Source organism: Salmo salar, chromosome ssa05 (assembly GCF_905237065.1).
Source record: "Salmo salar chromosome ssa05, Ssal_v3.1, whole genome shotgun sequence".
In the NCBI taxonomy this organism is placed as follows: domain Eukaryota; kingdom Metazoa; phylum Chordata; class Actinopteri; order Salmoniformes; family Salmonidae; genus Salmo; species Salmo salar.
The window spans coordinates 64,518,663-64,536,104 of record NC_059446.1 but is presented as its reverse complement, the minus strand read 5'-3'; the positions used below and the strand labels follow the sequence as shown (position 1 = coordinate 64,536,104).

At 41.7% G+C, this 17,442-nt stretch overlaps 1 protein-coding gene across 29 annotated transcripts in view; it reads right to left on the bottom strand.

The window, feature by feature from the left end:
- LOC106605530 (E3 ubiquitin-protein ligase UBR5) overlaps positions 1-12,185 on the bottom strand; it is a 46,633-nt gene extending 34,448 nt beyond the window's left edge. For 27 of the 29 annotated variants that reach the window (XM_045718583.1, XM_045718597.1, XM_045718584.1 and 24 more), the window contains exons 1-12: positions 11,918-12,185; positions 8,808-8,852; positions 8,568-8,649; positions 8,233-8,309; positions 5,941-6,063; positions 4,994-5,288; positions 4,563-4,722; positions 4,103-4,252; positions 3,135-3,346; positions 2,760-2,876; positions 554-819; positions 94-211 (exon numbers count right to left, since the gene is read on the bottom strand). In XM_045718583.1, the coding sequence (XP_045574539.1) occupies positions 94-211; positions 554-819; positions 2,760-2,876; positions 3,135-3,346; positions 4,103-4,252; positions 4,563-4,722; positions 4,994-5,288; positions 5,941-6,063; positions 8,233-8,309; positions 8,568-8,649; positions 8,808-8,852; positions 11,918-11,979 (1,707 nt within the window). In that variant the 5' untranslated portion in view covers positions 11,980-12,185. The remainder of the gene's footprint in view (positions 1-93; positions 212-553; positions 820-2,759; positions 2,877-3,134; positions 3,347-4,102; positions 4,253-4,562; positions 4,723-4,993; positions 5,289-5,940; positions 6,064-8,232; positions 8,310-8,567; positions 8,650-8,807; positions 8,853-11,917) is intronic. The other 2 variants (XM_045718590.1, XM_045718607.1) reach the window with 2 other exon arrangements.
- Between the last annotated feature and the right edge of the window lie 5,257 nt (positions 12,186-17,442).

Sequence of the window (17,442 nt, the reverse complement as noted above, 5' to 3'; positions counted from 1 at the left end):
AGAGAACAAAAACATTTCAGGATGAAGAAAATAACATTTATACACAGGGTTCTAATGCTCCAATAGTCTTGGATTTATGTTATGTTTTGTCACCTGCGTTCCCACGGTGATGTTGGGTACTGAGGAGATGCCGGCACTGGACTTTGGCTTCTTGTTCTTGGCTCTAGCCTTTTCAAGCATCTTTTTCCGTTGACTAAAAGGCACAACACCCCTGAGGAAACAACATATCAAAACATAAACCACTAACATCCAGCTTAACCTTCTTGTACGCATAGATCTCCCAAGGACCGAGTTCTACATTTGCACTGGACATTTGAGTAGAGCGAGGGCCTCTGGGCAGCCACTGCCTGAGTTCAACTAGTAATTGTTTTCTTTCAAATACTTTAGCTACACTTGATTGAGTTTGCTTGGCACAATCCCAGTGCAAATCCAGCCAATCTGGTACTTCAGGAAAGCTCAATCAAAATGCACAAACTATTTCAAGAAAAACAAACACCATTTGCACCCAGGTGTGCCACTGTCCGAGAGGAGAGGATTAACTGCTGTAACTCACCACCAGTACAGGCTGCTCTCCAGCTGGGCGCAGGTGTAGAGGGCACAGCAGTGCAGAGACACGATGCGCTCCCCCTGCAGCTCAGGGTAGACCTGGGCACTGTGTTCCAGCTTGGACGCCACACTGCTCAGGGTGTCATCCATCCAGGTCGCCACCTTATTGGTCTCCGTGGCCACGGTGGCTCTGATGCTGTTAGCAGACAGCAGGGTGATCTTCTCATTGGTCAGGCCCAGGAAGGACACCCGGGGGTGGCGGATAGAAGGGTTCTGATTGGAAGAGGAATTGATTTAAAATATATATAAAAAAATATTTTAAAAAAACACACACATACAGTTGAAGTCAGAAGTTTACATACACCTTAGCCAAATACATTTAAACTCAGTTTCACAATTCCTGACATTTAATCTGAGTAAAAATACCCTGTCTTAGGTCAGTTAGGATCACCACTTTATTTTAAGAAAGTGAAATGTCAGAATAATAGTAGAGAGAATGATTTATTTCAGATTTTATTTCTTTCATCACATTCTCAGTGGGTCAGAAGTTTACATACACTCAATTAGTATTTGGTAGCATTGCCTTTAAATTGGTTAACTTGGGTCAAATGTTCCAGGTAGCCTTCCACAAGCTTCCCACAATAAGTTGGGTGAATTTTGGCCCATTCCTCCTGACAGAGCTGGTGTAACGGAGTCAGGTTTGTAGGCCTCCTTGCTCACACACGCTTTCTCAGGTCTGCCCACACATTTTCTATAGGATTGAGGTCAGGGCTTTGTGATGGCCACTCCAATACCTTGACTTTGTTGTCCTTAAGCCATTTTGCCACAACTTTGGAAGTATGCTTGTGGTCATTGTCCATTTGAAAGACCCATCTGCGACCAAGCTTTAACTTCCTGACTGATGTCTTGAGCTGTTGCTTCAATATATCCACATCATTTTCACTCCTCATGAAGCCATCTATTTTGTGAAGTGCACCAGTCCCTCCTGCAGCAAAGCACCCCCACAACATAATGCTGCCACCCCCGTGCTTCACAGTTGGGATGGTGTTCTTCAGCTTGCAAGCTTCCTCCTTTTTCCTCTAAACATAACGATGGTCATTATGACCAAACAGTTCTATTTTTGTTTCATTAGACCAAAGGACATTTCTCCCAAAAGTACGATATTTTTCCCCATGTGCAGTTGCAAACCGTAGTCTTGCATTTTTATGGTGGTTTTTGAGCAGTGGCTTCTTCCATGCTGAGCGGCCTTTCAGGTTATGTCGATATAGGACTCGTTTTACTGTGGATATAGATACTTTTGTACCTCTTTCCTCCAGCATCTTCACAAGGTCCTTTGCTGTTGTTCTGGGATTGATTTGCACTTTTTGCACCAAAGTACGTTCATCTCTAGGAGACAGAACGCGTCTCCTTCCTGAGCGGTATGACGGCTGCATGGTCCCATGGTGTTTATACTTGCGTACTATTGTTTGTACAGATGAACGTTGTACCTTCAGGCGTTTGGAAATTGCTCCCAAGGATGAACCAGACTTGTGGAGGTCTACAATTTTTCTACAAGAGGTCTTGGCTGATTTCTTTTGATTTCCCCATGATGTCAAGCAAAGAGGCACTGAGTTTGAAGGTAGGCCTTGAAATACATCCACATGTACACCTCCAATTGACTCGAATGATGACAATTAACCTATCAGAAGCTTCTAAATCAATGACATCATTTTCTGGAATTTTCCAAGCTGTTTAAAGGCACAGTCAACTTAGTGTATGTAAACTTCTGACCCACTGGAATTGTGATGGTGTCTGTCTGTAAACAATTGTTGGAAAACTTACTTGTGTCATACACAAAGTAGATGTCCTAACCGACTTGCCAAAACTATAGTTTGTTAACAAGAAATTTGTGGAGTGGTTGAAAAACAAGTTAATGACTCCAACCTAAGTGTATGTAAACTTCTGACTTCAACTGTAATTATATATATATATATATATATATATATATATATATATATATATATATATATGAGGTGGGTTTGCAAATAAAACGTGTTTTTAAATGAAAACACTTATTTGCAAAGTAGCCATCAGGAGGAGAGCTAGTGTTCTTAGTGTACAGCACTGGTCTCTGATAAATCATTTAAATTTTATTTGATGACGGCTGCTGCTGAATCCTTCACATTTTTCATGCAATCAGTCCTGTTGGCTTGTTGTACAGTACTGCTGTTTACCTGTGTGTTTCTGTATGGTTCTGGTTCACTCCACTTCCACTGGTAGAGTTCCCCCTTAGAGCTCACTGCCACCAGCTCAGAGAACAAGGACCCGATGCTCACAAACTTCACACCATCCTGGACCAAAACACAGAAACATTTGCTAACCTGATCTGTGCATATAACCCAAAACAATATTGAGCATGTAGACCTAGCGAAAACTATTAAAACATATTGATATAAATGAACCAAGTGGGAAATCCATTAACGTGATAAATGAATGCCGTCATGTTCCCTGAACAAGCTTTATTGACATCACATCTGAATGAATGAACACCATAAAGAGTGGACCTTCCCATTAATCAAATTATTCCATAGATTTCCCCATCCTCCCACCTTGTCAGGCCACCATTGCAGCTCCTCGCCCAGAGAGACAGGGCTCTGGACGGGGATGTTCTTCTTGTCCAGGCTGGGCTCCCCCTCGCGGCTGGTGGAGCCCCTCTCCGTGTCAAATGAGGCCCCATCCAGCCACCTCCGCTCCCGCAACCTCAACACAGACTCGCGCTCACGCAACAGCTCTGAGTCACGCTCTAAGGGAAGAAGGAGAACTGGTATGGCAATGGGGTCACACCAGTGGGGTAAAAGTAAGCCACTCTCTGGGGAAGACCCGTCAACAAATTAAAGAGATTTGTTTTTAGAATTATGCAAATAAGAGGGTTTTGGCAGTAAAAAGGTGAAAGTTAGTTAATAGTGGTGTCTGTCTGCACGCTCACATGTTGAAATGTGAGGTAGGAGGACAGGTCAGGATAGATTAAAGACAGACATGCATTACGAGGGAGAGGGTTTATCCTACAGCATAAGGCTGCAGTGGAGTGGTGCCTGTAATGACAGGGTCTAGCGGGCCTTTCTCAGAGGGCTCACTGAAGAACAGGTATTATGGCCATGCAGCACACTGACCACACACCTTCACACCCCCACACACCTTCACACCACCACACACATTCACACCACCACACACATTCACACCACCACACACCTTCACACCACCACACACCTTCACACCACCACACACACCTTCACACCACCACACACCTTCACACCACCACACACGGGCTTTGCCGACAGGTTGAAAAGGAAAGACTAGCATTGACTTTAACGATATACCTCAACTATCAGAGAACTAAAAGCATATACTATGTATGGTGAAAAGTAATCTTACATCCATTTAGGTAACAGATAAGGTAACTTGTTACTACAACTACTATTATTTAGGAAGAGAAATATGATTTCAATCTCAACCTCCTGACTACAGAAGAGGATGATGGTCCCTAGGCAGCAGCTCTGAGTGCCGTGTGGTCAGTTACCTCGCGAGGAGCCCAGGCGGGACAGGGAGGAGCGTCTGAAGGAAGGGTAGCCAAAGTAGCTGATGTCCTCAGAGAACATGGCGTCAGCATCGATGATGACACTGGGGTGGGCTGAGTGGATGTCAGCGTCCAGCAGGGACATCAGGTCCTCTGTAAGGTCCAACACAAAAGAGAGGGATGTTTATGACATTACTATTACTGTCCCATCAGGCAAGGGTCAAACCCATAGGTTAATAGAGACTTTTGCATTTAGAATTTGGGACAACTCCATTGGTTCCACAAATGTGGCAAATACCAACTATCTACATAAAGCTTTCACATAACCCCAGTGTCAGACCAAACTGTTGAAGAGCCCTCTGCTCCTTCATACAAAGCTGCCATTTTGAGTCTTTCTTGCAATAGAGATTATCTTAATGAGACAAAGCTGAAGAATACACATCAAGTTGAAATAAAGTGGTACCTCCAGGGAGGTAGGACTCGCTGGCTGTGTCATCGCCATCGTCACCGTCCTCATCGTCTCTGCTCAGTAGGTTGTTGACGGCCAGGTTGACATCCAGGTTGGTCCTCTGGAGCTCCCGGATGATCACACTCCTAGACTTCCCCTGGAGGACCACCTGAGCCTGGGGGAAGAGGGGAGGCAACATGAAGATCACCACCCAGAAATCAACCATGTTGTGACGGTGGTGACTGAGCACCAGAGAGAAGTGAAGGCCATGTGTTGAGGACCTTGTTATAATTAATGAGGGGCCTCTGGTCAAGCAATAAACCGATCAAATCTGATTTGTTAAGTGTTTCTTTAAAATGGTATATTCAGTGATAAGAAACCCTCATATGGTGGGGTCACTTCCAGAATTTATATCAATGTAGTTGAGGACAGGCAGGGGATCTAACCTGGGAGATGAGTTCCTCTGGGATGACTGAGGCAGGGATGACAGGCTGGGGCTGGCTGCCCAGGAGACCAGAGCCCCGGTCCCTCCCTGTGCGGATCACCCTGGTCTGACGTCTCGAGTCCCGGGCAGCTGTAGACGACCTCCCAGAGGAGCCTCCACCACCACCTCCTCCACTGACAGCTCCTCCTACACCTCCTCCCCCTGCACCTCCTACACTGCTGCTGCCACCGCCACCACCACCACCTCCTCCTCCTCCTCCACCTGATCCACCGTTCACCCCGGAGCTCCAGCGACTCCTGTTATAGCACAAGGCGAAGGTCAGGCACAGCAGTCAGCCACACAGCAGAAAGTCTCAACTCAACACACGGCTGCCTGCCTGCACACTGGATTAGCAATTATCCGTGGGACAGCTGGCTTTCACAGAGAGAGCAGAGGTCCTAGGGTATTTATGCATACCGCAATTTGGAAGCAATAGTTTGGTAGCAAATGTCGTTTGTCATTTTTGAGAGATGAATTTGACCACATTAAATCTCATAATTAAGGGGCCAGTAAGGTAAGAAGAAAAAATAAGGTGGAAAAAACAATGGAGGATGGTAGATTGCTTTCACCTAGTGTCATTCAAAAATCAGCCCACAGCACATTTCTATCAAAACTCAATAGGCATTTTATGTTTATGCCTTTAACCTCAGAGCTGCTGCTGCTGCCTTGGTTTGAAGGTCCCAATTTCCAGGACAAGTCTGTGGTACAAGGACGATTTTGACTGGGCCATCTCATTTTACATGGACAATACCTGAATCCTGGATAATAATAATAATGCCTTCAGCAGTCCTCCTGCAGCCGTCTTTGTCTAGGCCTAAGTGGCACTAATGCACATGAAGCCGTATAACGACTTTACCTGAGTGTGTCTAGGGGAGGTTTTTCCTGAGGGCCCTTACTGCCAGAACTTACCCAAGGGTGTTGCCTGCCAGTCTGCCCAGTGTGTCAGAGCCAGACAGGAACCAGGGAGGATCACTAGTCCTGCCTGGCCTGGAGCTCCTTCCTGTCCCTGAACCACTGCCACTCAACTTTGAACTGGAAACAAAAGACGGGAAATCAGATCAGTTACTACAAACCTAGTAGACTACAAACATGGGACCAAAGATTAAGAAGACAACCTGGGAGTGGAAATCCCAGGTTGGGGCCCATGTCTAGGGCTTTTACATTTTTATGTTTAAGGTTAAAAACAACAGGGGAAATGGAGGCTAGCATGGCAACACCCTCGGGAATCAGAATTGGCTGCAACTCGTTCCGCCTTCAAGACTTATTCCTTTTTAAAGGTTCTTGGTTTTTTTTAGGGCTGCGATTGCTAACTCCTACAATAAGATAATGATATGATCGGAGTGTATTGTGTTAAATGTGATGTCTATTGTACATAGATGTATGAATTTGCTGCAGTCTACGTTTAATTAAGTCAATTGCATTACATACTTGCCACCAAATCATGAGCAATGCCTGAGACTGACCATAATAGCATTGTCCGGTCTGAGATTCAAACCCATGACTCTTTTGTACACAGTGTGTCAATATATTGGGAATTGCTTCCCAATGAAAGAATGCAGATAGTAAAATCTATTAGGCATTTCAGCAACACACAAAATATAGAAGTGTTTTATTTAGCAACTGAGTATACTAGGCCTAACAATGAAAGGAACTGTGCAGACTTCTGCAGAAATAAAATATAAATAACCTGTAAAAATGTACATTTGTTTAACATTTATTACACAAGTATGACACTGTAATAACTTGAAATGCATTGTGCGGAGTGTGACTGGATAGTATTCCGAGTGGAAGCTTTGTTCAGTCAGCTGTCAAAGCTACTGATTGAAAATGTGCAGTGCTCGTTTCCACAGTAAGGCTTTCCAGTAACCCACAATGCGGCTGACTGCAAAGCTATTACCATCTGAAACCATCTCATTTTCTTTTGAAAAGTTCAGCTTATTTCACCGTGCCAGGCAACAAAACATGTGCTCTGCAGAAAAGCTTAAAGTAAACCAGTCACATTATACAACAGTCTTTCTCAGGCTGATTCACTTGCATGCTTTGCAACTACAGGGCCGAGTTCACAGTTTGATGCTGGTCTGCTGATAAGACATATATGGTATCAATGAATCTCACAAATGCATGCTGGCCACCAACACAAACCCTAGCAACAGCTAAAAAGGCATTCTTGCTCATACAAAATAAAACAAAGAAAAGCAAAGAGCAGATTCATAAATGCAATTGGCTTTCAGAACGCGGCCTAGATTTCCTAAATGCTAAGATACCATTGCGAGCTTTGTTTTGCCTAGTTTTTTGGGGGACAATAAATTGCAGAAATGGAATAAAAGACCAATTACTTATCTATAAAACATACATTGTCCATGAAGGTCTTTCATTTGTCATAGTGTGTTAAGTGACCAAGTAATAACATCATGAACCCGTTCTACTAGTAGGCCTGCAGTAGTACTTAGTAAGAACTCAGTGGAACGTAACTCGCAGGACTCACCATTGCTAGGCTTCAGCATGCAGGAGTCACGGCAGACAAAATATCTTGCTGCGTTTTGTAAATGCAGATCTAAAACGCTTCTTATTGTCAACTCTGCTCGGCTTCAGTCAGGGTTCACTCTAAATCAAGAATGTAAAAGGACTCATTTTGTGCTTAAGTTGCACTTCTCCACTCGGATGAAATATCTTTGCTCTCCCTCAGTGGATCGCCAGAAGCGCTCTGACTGACGTGAACGGTACTTTCCTCCGGTGTAGTATTTACAGTAACAAGTTACAAAGCAAGATTAACGTCAAACAAAACATTCGATAATGTAGCCAGCTACATTTCCTATGACAAACATTACAAATATGATGGCCACCCATCGTTTTTGCAAAAAATACCTTGCTTTTTCATTGCAAACTAATTTACTAGCCAAATAGCTTTGCACTTCTGTGGTCATATGATGAAAAAAATTATACCGAATGTGTTGCAATAATGTATTTTGTGTGAAGAAAAACTATGTAGTTGCACACCCCTTATCACTCTACTGAAGCCAAAAAAAACAAACACTTGATTTTCAATATAAAAACGCAGGTGAAATGGTTTAAAACGCCGATTTTTTTTATGGTATATGTTTTGAAAATGCCGCTTTCTGAAAGCTAATGCAACCCCTGGTATAGAAAGTTCTCTTGTACTCCATTAGGATGAAACTATTTTCCTAGTGTAAACAGTCTCACCCATCGTTGCCATCTGGTTTGGTCAGCTCCAGACGATCTGGCTGGACAGCAAAGCTGATCCGACACACACGTCCATCCTGGAAAGAAAGACATTTCTCCATATTATCAAAACAGAAAAGGTGATGGCGTGTCACATAAAAATACACTAAAATATAATTATTTATTGTGCTCTTATTCTTTTTTTTTTTTTTTAAAGCGGACATTTGACTTTGTTCCTAAAGTAGTGCATTGTATAGGAAATAGGGTGCCGTTTGAAATCACAATCTCCATCAAATGTAGAGGCAGTACAGCTCAAATGTTATTGATTGTAATATACATAAATCCTTTGATGTTACCTCAAGCAGAAAGCCAGCATGGTTTGGTCCAACTACACACTGTTTTAAGGTGGCCTGCTCCAGCAGGTTGAGGTGTGGATGACTGCATTGGAGACAGACAATGTAGTGAATGTTAACATGTAGAAAAGCTATAAGATCGCTATATATATCTGTGGAGTGTGGTCCCTGCTGAAAGACATGGCTGAATAATACATTTGCTGATAATTCCACAGTTAAAATAAACAAATATTAATGTCTTACCTGTTAAAGTTGTATTTGTTGAGTTTCTCCGACACTTCACGAAGTCTGTTAAGTATAAAAATTCAATAAAAAACATTGACAGTGAGATCGTTCATTTCCGTTCACGGTGTGAATTTGAGCAATTCATGGTCTGGAAATCCATGGCCAATAAGGACATTTCTACTAGTCTGTACTCTGTGTAGACTAAGGAGCATGGCATCTGCTTACACGACATTAACAAGAAGTCCAATGAGAATCTCAAATACATGAATGCTGATGACAACAGTATCAAAATTACTCACCAGCTGCAAAATAACATCTAAATAACAGTAAAGCTAAACAGTTAGAGCATGGTGTGTATAAACATCTGCACTGCATTGGGACTGTTGCCTTCACTCATGCAGAGGATACTAGTGGGCAAGTCATTCCCCCAGTCAAAGAAACAGGGCATGCGCGGAGCTACATCCAACAGAGGAGACACCAGTACTATTGTGACCATTCTTTTTAGTACAAGTTGAGCAGAGTTATTATTTAGTACAAGTCCATAACTGTCACCATTCTAGACTAGCAAAATATTTGATTGTAGCAAAGTTTAAAAAACATGTCACGTAAAACATGACAGACTGACAGCTTTACTTCTTGTTTCAGCTCTAGCATCTATTCTCTCAATGAGTGAACCAGGCACATGCCTTACTCGTTTTGCCTGCTATGAAATGACAGGTCAAATAGGATCAACAATTGTTTAAACAGAGCTTCAACTGCTATAGGCTACACTACTGAAAGCATTGATTCTCATTCTAATGGCTTAAGTACAACAATGGTTAATGGTGACAGGAAACAGGTGAAATGAACAAACATTTAATTAATCCATATACTCAAGGGAGCAAGTCAATACACAAAGGCTGTTATCATACAAAAAGTCAGCCACAGAAAGATGCAGAAAGATGCAATATTACCTGTTGCAAAGGGGGAAAGGCTATCAGACAGTTGAATGCAAGATGTAAGGGGTGAAAATGTAAGTAATAGGCCTACGCCAAATGACATTTCCTGTCAAGCAAGCCCAGTGGACAAGCCAATGGATGGCAATGACTTATGGCATGGCCCAGCCGGTTGTCCAGTGACAGTAACCAGTCCCTCTGCAGAAGATAAACAATGAGCCAGCAACACTGTCTTGATATATGAGGCACACCACCCAGAGCCATTAATAACCAACATCAACAGGACTGAAGGGCTCCTTTAGTCTGCAAGAAATGTGTTCACGTATACTAAACCTAATTTCCCCTCCTAACCTGTACAAAAATAATAAATACTGTTCTATCCATGTGGGTCAGAGAAGAATGTGTCCTCAGCCGGGTCATGAAAAGACATCCTGAACAGTCGAGGCACGAGCAGTCCATAAGACTGGCGTATTGTGAGTCACAACCTATTCTTGTAAGCAAATATCTTATTTGGGATAAAAGTATGCCTCTTGACAACTAAGGTAAGAAACACCTCTTTGGTAAGACAAATAACTGCAGTTGAGCAGTAGGGGGATATATTAGCACATGATGACCATATAGCAAATGTGAATGCATGCCATTGCCTGTGCTAGCGGCTTGTAAAAGATATAGCTTACTTGGGGAATGATTGTCATTCCACATCAGCAAATTCTATCGCAAGATGAGTGAACATGATTGTATTAGGAACCAGTCAAGTCAACTGAACCATCTTGGTCAATTAGGCCAAAGCAGGTGGCCAATAGTACAGACCCTGGACTCCACACAAGTACAAAATCCTAGCTTCAAATGTCATATCCTGGATTTTAATTCAAGGTCATTCAAGATGTGCTTTTCCAACGTCCCAATCTCTGTCTTAAAGTAGAACGGCCCATTAAATCAGTTCAATCTCAATAGATGATGTAAATAAGTTTACTATAAATCACCTGCAGAGCAAAATACAGGTCACAATACACAGTCTACTGTTCATAGCTAGTCCTTGCCTCTCAAACTAACGTCTGTAAAAATGTTTTGTAACTTAAAGGCCAACTCCACCACTTTCAACCTCATTTTTATTATGTCCAGCATATATGTGAAAAGGGCGCATTTCTAAGTTTTGTACTTATAAAATAATACAAAGTTAAAGTTTTAGCTACCCGATGACATCTTCAACAGTGATTTTCAAACTGTGAGAGATTCGCGGTGATATGGGGACCAAGAAAATACACCTTTGGCCTAGAAACTCTTTGCAGGTTTTGAAAAATCACCATTTTTTTACTTTTAATCTTATCTGCAATGTCACAGATAATCATTTTGTAGGACCTTTATATTTTTAAACCACAGATCATAGAAAAACGCTGTTTTCTCATACTGTATGTAGACACTGGTTTGGATGCTGGAGATTAAGAATATGAGGTGAAAACGAGCTGATGTTTATTCACGAGGAACAATATTAGTTGGTCGACTAACGTCGTTGGTTGGCTAGATTACTAAATCGAAGCAAATAAGCAATCCAATATTAACTTACAATTGGTTGGCTGCATAACGGTACCTAACTAGCAAGCAAACATATTAGCACAAGTGTGGCTAGCTTAGCTAACGTTACCTAGCAATGACTAGCTAACATATTAGCTATCTTATTAGCCACTTAACTAGCTAGCTACATCTTCAATGGTTCCGTTGAGCTAGCCAACTGGATAGTCGACAATAAGATATCCAAAAGGTAGTTGACATGACATACACATTGTCAAATGCAAAAAAACAAACAATGACGGATCATTACAATGCCATAATCACAGACGTTCCCTCTTTTTCACCCCCATCCCCCAACCCGCATTGTCCGTCTCAACTTTGACCATCGGCCAATCATTCCAGGCAGAGTCAGAGAACGAACGAAACAGCTCCGTTAACTGCTGCTAGCTCTGGCTAACTAGCTTGTTAACCTAGCAGGCTAGCTAACGTCGTTAGCTACGTTGAAGAGGCTTGTTCAAGATGCCGGGCCTTGCTTCAAGTACGGTAATGTGGTCGAAAATCGTTCGATTGAAATACACATGACAATATGAATATTTCTTCGAAACAAATAGATAATCGTCGGGTACCACACCCTACACATATATATTGATTTAAACCCTTATTTTCCACGCCCGCAACAAATACCTGTCATTGAGCTGGTCCTCAGTCCCGGGCAACGGGTGAACCACGAAGTGTATGGATGTCATGGATCCGATCCAAATTAACACACAAATGTGTCAAGTGTGTGGGAATTGTTATTTTCTCGATATCTGTATATGTATGGATTCATATAAATATTTTTTGACAAAAAATCCCGAGCTTAGAACTACAGCCTCCTCACCCACATGCCGCCATCTTAACTCTACCAAGCTTTTTCGTTCTGTATGTTGATTAACGCTAGCACACACGAAAACTGGACGCTGGTTGGACCTTGAACAGAAACATGGAATATGTTAAACGGAACGGGATTGGTTTAGAGAAGAAAGGCAATGAAGAGAAAGGAAATGAACATTTGTAGACGTCTAGCTCGTGCTATTTTAACATTTTTATTGGATAGTGATACGTTTATTGGATAGAAAGCAATAGTTTTATGATCTATGTTTTGTTTCAGACATTGTCTCTATAACATCTTTACATACATTGGTTGCCAATTTTGCCAAAAGTCTAACAAGTAAGACAAAAACAGTTCCCCCAGGGACACTGTCTGGAGCCTCTCCCTATTATAGGTCTCTAAATCTACCCTAAATAAAAATGAACAATAAAATAACACCAAGGGTTCACTCAGAGTTTGAGTGTGTGTTATTTGGGTATTTTATTAGAATCCCCATTAGCTGTTGCGAAAGCAGGAACTACTCTTCCTGAGGGTCCAAACAAAACATGAAACGTAACACAGAATGACATAATACAAAACATCAATAGACAAGAATGTGTTCATATATGATGTCTAGGATTAGTAGACTACAGTTTAAAGGAAATTGCTACTGTTTTTTTTATATTGGTCCTGATGCAAGAGGTAGGATAATTACAGCAGTCTCCTCTCCTAGAATCAAATCAAAGTTTATTTGTCATGTGCGCAGAATACAACAGGTGTAGACCTTACAGTGAAATGCTTACTTACAGACTCTAACCAACAGTGCAAAAAAGGTATTAGGTGAACAATAGGTAAGTAAAGAAATAAAACAACAGTAAAAAGACAGGCTAGTAGCGAGGCTATAAAAGTAGCGAGGCTACATACAGACACCAGTTAGTCAGGCTGATTGAGGTAGTATGTACATGTAGATATGGTTAAAGTGACTATGCATATATGATGAACAGAGAGTAGCAGTAGCGTAAAAGAGGGGTTGGCGGGTCGTATGGCGGGACAGAGGTGGGTGGCGGGACACAGTGCAGATAGCCCAGTTAGCCACTGTGCGGGGGCACTGGTTGGTCGGCCCAATTGCGGTAGTATGTACATGAATGTATAGTTAAAGTGACTATGCATATATGATAAACAGAGAGTAGCAGCAGCGTAAAAAATAGGGGTTGGGGGTGCACACAATGCAAATAGTCCGGGTAGCCATTTGATTACCTGTTCAGGAGTCTTATGGCATGGGGGTAAAAACTGTTGAGAAGCCTTTTTTGTCCTAGACTTGGCACTCCGGTACCGCTTGCCATGTGGTAGAAGAGAGAACAGTCTATGACTGAGGTGGCTGGGGTCTTTGACAATTTTTAGGGCCTTCCTCTGACACTGCCTGGTGTAGAGGTCCTGAATGGCAGGCAGTTTAGCCCCAGTGATGTACTGGGCCGTACGCACTACCCTCTGTAGTGCCTTGCGGTCAGAGGCTGAGCAATTGCCGTACCAGGCAGTGATGCAACCAGTCAGGATGCTCTCGATGTTGCAGCTGTAGAACCTTTTGAGGATCTCAGGACCCATGCCAAATCTTTTTAGTTTCCTGAGGGGGAATAGGCTTTGTCGTGCCCTCTTCACGACTGTCTTGGTGTGTTTGGACCATTCTAGTTTGTTGTTGATGTGGACACCAAGGAACTTGAAGCTCTCAACCTGCTCCACTACAGCCCCGTCGATGAGAATGGGGGCGTGCTCGGTCCTCCTTTTCCTGTAGTCCACGATTATATCCTTAGTCTTGGTTACGTTGAGGGATAGGTTGTTATTCTGGCACCACCCGGCCAGGTCTCTGACCTCCTCCCTAAGAAGGAAGATTATACACAATGCCTCCAGGTACAAGATAAGGATGCACAAAGGAACGCTGCCAACAAATCCAAGGATGTTTGAGATAATCCATAATAAATTTGGAGCTCTGTGGGGATTTAGCAAACAATGATAATAGGTGCTTCCTCTGACAATGACAAAACTGGGTCAATAGAGCAAACAAAATCACGTTTTACATTCAGACATTTCCTTTCCACTCTGTCATTACTTTTCTGAAAAATAAACATTCTCCATTATGCAAACGTGTATGTGGATACTATAACATGGAGATTGAGGATCACTGTCCAATATGGATTTTGTGGAGGTGTATATTAACCAATGACTGTATCCCATGCCATGTATAATCCCCATGCTCCCTCTGCTGTTTGACATCCCCACAGCTCAAGAGAGGAATTACGTAGTGGGCACAGACTTCAATTAAACGCCTAGTTTTGAATTACATTTGGTTGAGTTGTCAACTAACATGAATTCAACGTGAAATCAACCAACATTTCACCCTGTCATAGGATTTAAGCTAAAAGTTGTGTGAATAAAATACGAAATTCTCTTATATTGATGACTTTTTGCAAATCCAATCAGTTTTCCACATTGTATATGTTGACTGAATCATTTTTTTGGTTGAAATGATGTGGAAACAATGTTGATTCAACCAGTTTTTGCCCAGTGGGTATAGTGGCGTAATGAAAAAGGTCCACAGATATAACACCTGTCTATAGACCTTCAGTAACCACTGTCAAAATCATACGTGTCCTATGTTCTTTCAAAAGTGTTTTGTATTTTAATGCATTTATTTATTTATTACTTCCTCCATTTAAACACATTGAAAACATTTGCTGTTTTATAATGCTATTCTAGACATTTTGTCAGGAGGTTATGAGAAAACGCTGCATTTTTAAAGCTAATTTCCTGCATGTCTACACATTTTTCTATGGGTCAGAGAGAAAAATGTGCTGTTTTATAGCTCATCTAATGTTATTGCTCACATTTTACCATGAGGATGAGAGAGAATTTTGAAGTCCTAAATTCTACACATTTTGCTATCATAAGTTTCTGGGTGGCCCCCGACCTACAGGGGGGGCACAACCCAATTTGTTAATTCTTTGGGGGGGGGGGCTGGGGGGTCAGAGCCCTGCATGCCTGTTCAGTAATCCGGCCCTATTGATATTTAAATATCTATACATGAAAATGTAATATATAAAGAGCCAGAATAACCAAAGGGACACTGGATATGGTGGGTTAAAAATACAATACAGATTAAAAATGCAGTTCCTCTTCCTGAAATAATTGGAAATTAAGGAAATTGACAATAGAGCAGCAGAGTAACCTTAGGCCAGCCTAGCTACAGTAAAAGGCACTCCTGTGCTGCTTGATTCATGTTGCCCTGGATATGAGTGCTGTGTTGGCCTAATTATGGCAGAATCCCCAAAAGAAGCATAGCAGCAGGAATCAATGGTATAATTATTTTAGCCTGTTTTTACATTTCCACACAGCAATAAAAACATGACCGGCTTTTGCTATGCCTCCAGTGTTGTGGGACTATATGTTACAGTACATCCTTTTGAAGAAAAATAATTAAAACATTTTGATAGACCTGGTGTAGTTTTTTAGATAACTCTATTATGTAGCAGAAGCATTGATTGCATGTACCTACTCATCTAGAAACAGCTTTGACAGCTTCAGCAGTATAGACCTATGGTCTTGAAGTTATTTTTTTATACCAGCAGATGGCAGGCTTTGTTTTTCACCTTTTAATTATTTGGATTTTATTTGATTTTTTTCACCTTTTGAGAAGTGTGTTGTTGGCTGCTGATTGAGTATCCCAGAGACAGGGCCCTAATCCTACCCGTATGATTAGTACCCGATAACGCTTTGTCAAATCACACGTATTTGCCTGTTTCTTAAAAAAATAGTACTTCAGAATTCATTTATGAAGGAATTTAATACATAAAATAAAGATTTCTATATTTCTCCAAAAATAAAAGATACAGTATATGCTCTGTGTTAAAAATCAACACAAATGGAAAAGGATACATCTGTGTTCTCGGGGTATAAAATTATCTAAACTGTATACAATTGCTCGTTTGAATGACAGAGGCACATAGGTAATGCTACAGGTTTGTCTGTTTGTCATCACTTTCTTCATCAGCCTATACAGTAGCGGAAATTACTAATACTCTGAAATTCATGACTGTACAGCCCCTTAGAGTATAGGAGTGGAAAAGAAGGGAATAGAGAGCGCTCCACTTCTCTCTGCCTGCCCCTGAGGTGAATGAGTGAAGAGAGTCCTTCATCTGACAGACTCTCTCATTCCCTCAGCATCAACATAAACTGCAAAATTCCCAGAGAGTCAGCTGCTGTGATCTGCTTCACACTCACTTGCTTTCTTCAGTAAAGTTAGATTTGGTACATCTGGTTGACATTTCTCTCAGCGGTATTGCGAAATGTTTCTACAAAAAAGAAAAACATGAGGACAAATCTGGTTCATGTGGCCATTGGTCTGGTACTAGGCGTACACATAAAGTAAATGTGAGGTGAACATGTTTTAGTTTTTTATGTTGTTTTATAACCTCTATGGTCTATGGTTATAACAGGTTTATAACAAATATACAGTTTGTTTTTTACTTTCACTTCAGGTAATCTGCATTTTTGTATTCTGAATTGTCAGTGGCAAGCCACGTTATATATGGGGGCTTAGTTTATGTGATTAAATACATTGTTAAGATGTTGTAAAAATAGTTGGATGACAGAAAAAAAGCAAATACTGATTATTCAGATGATGTACACTACCTTTCAGAAGTTCGGTCACTTAGAAATGTCCTTGTTTTTGAAAGAAAAGCACATTTTTGTCCATTAAAATAACATCAAATGGATCAGAAATATAGTGTAGACATTGTTAATGTTGTAAATGACTATTGTAGCTGGAAATCGCCTATTTTTTTATGGAATATCTACATAGGCTGTAACGACCTCACCCACAAAGGATTGGAAGACGGATGGAGCATTCATTAACCCATACGGCATGACGAGGTACTCATAGTGCCCAGAAGTGGTGCTAAATGCCGTCTTCCACTTATCCCCTCCCCGGATACGCACCAGGTTGTAAGCGCTCCTGAGGTCCAATTTTGTGAAGAAGCGCGCCCCGTGCAATGACTCTGTCATACTGGCGATGAGAGGCAGCGGGTAACTGTATTTTACCGTAATCTGGTTCAAACCTCGATAGTCAATACACGGGCGTAAACCTCCATCCTTCTTCTTCACAAAAAAGAAACTTGAGGAGACAGGTGAAGTGGAAGGCTGAATGTATCCCTGTCCCAGAGATTCGGTGACATATGACTCCATAGCCGCCGTCTCCTCCTGTGACAGAGGATACACGTGACTCCTGGGAAGTGCAGTGCCTACCAGGAGATTTATCGCACAATCCCCCGGTCGATGGGGTGGTAATTGAGTCGCCTTCTTTTTACAG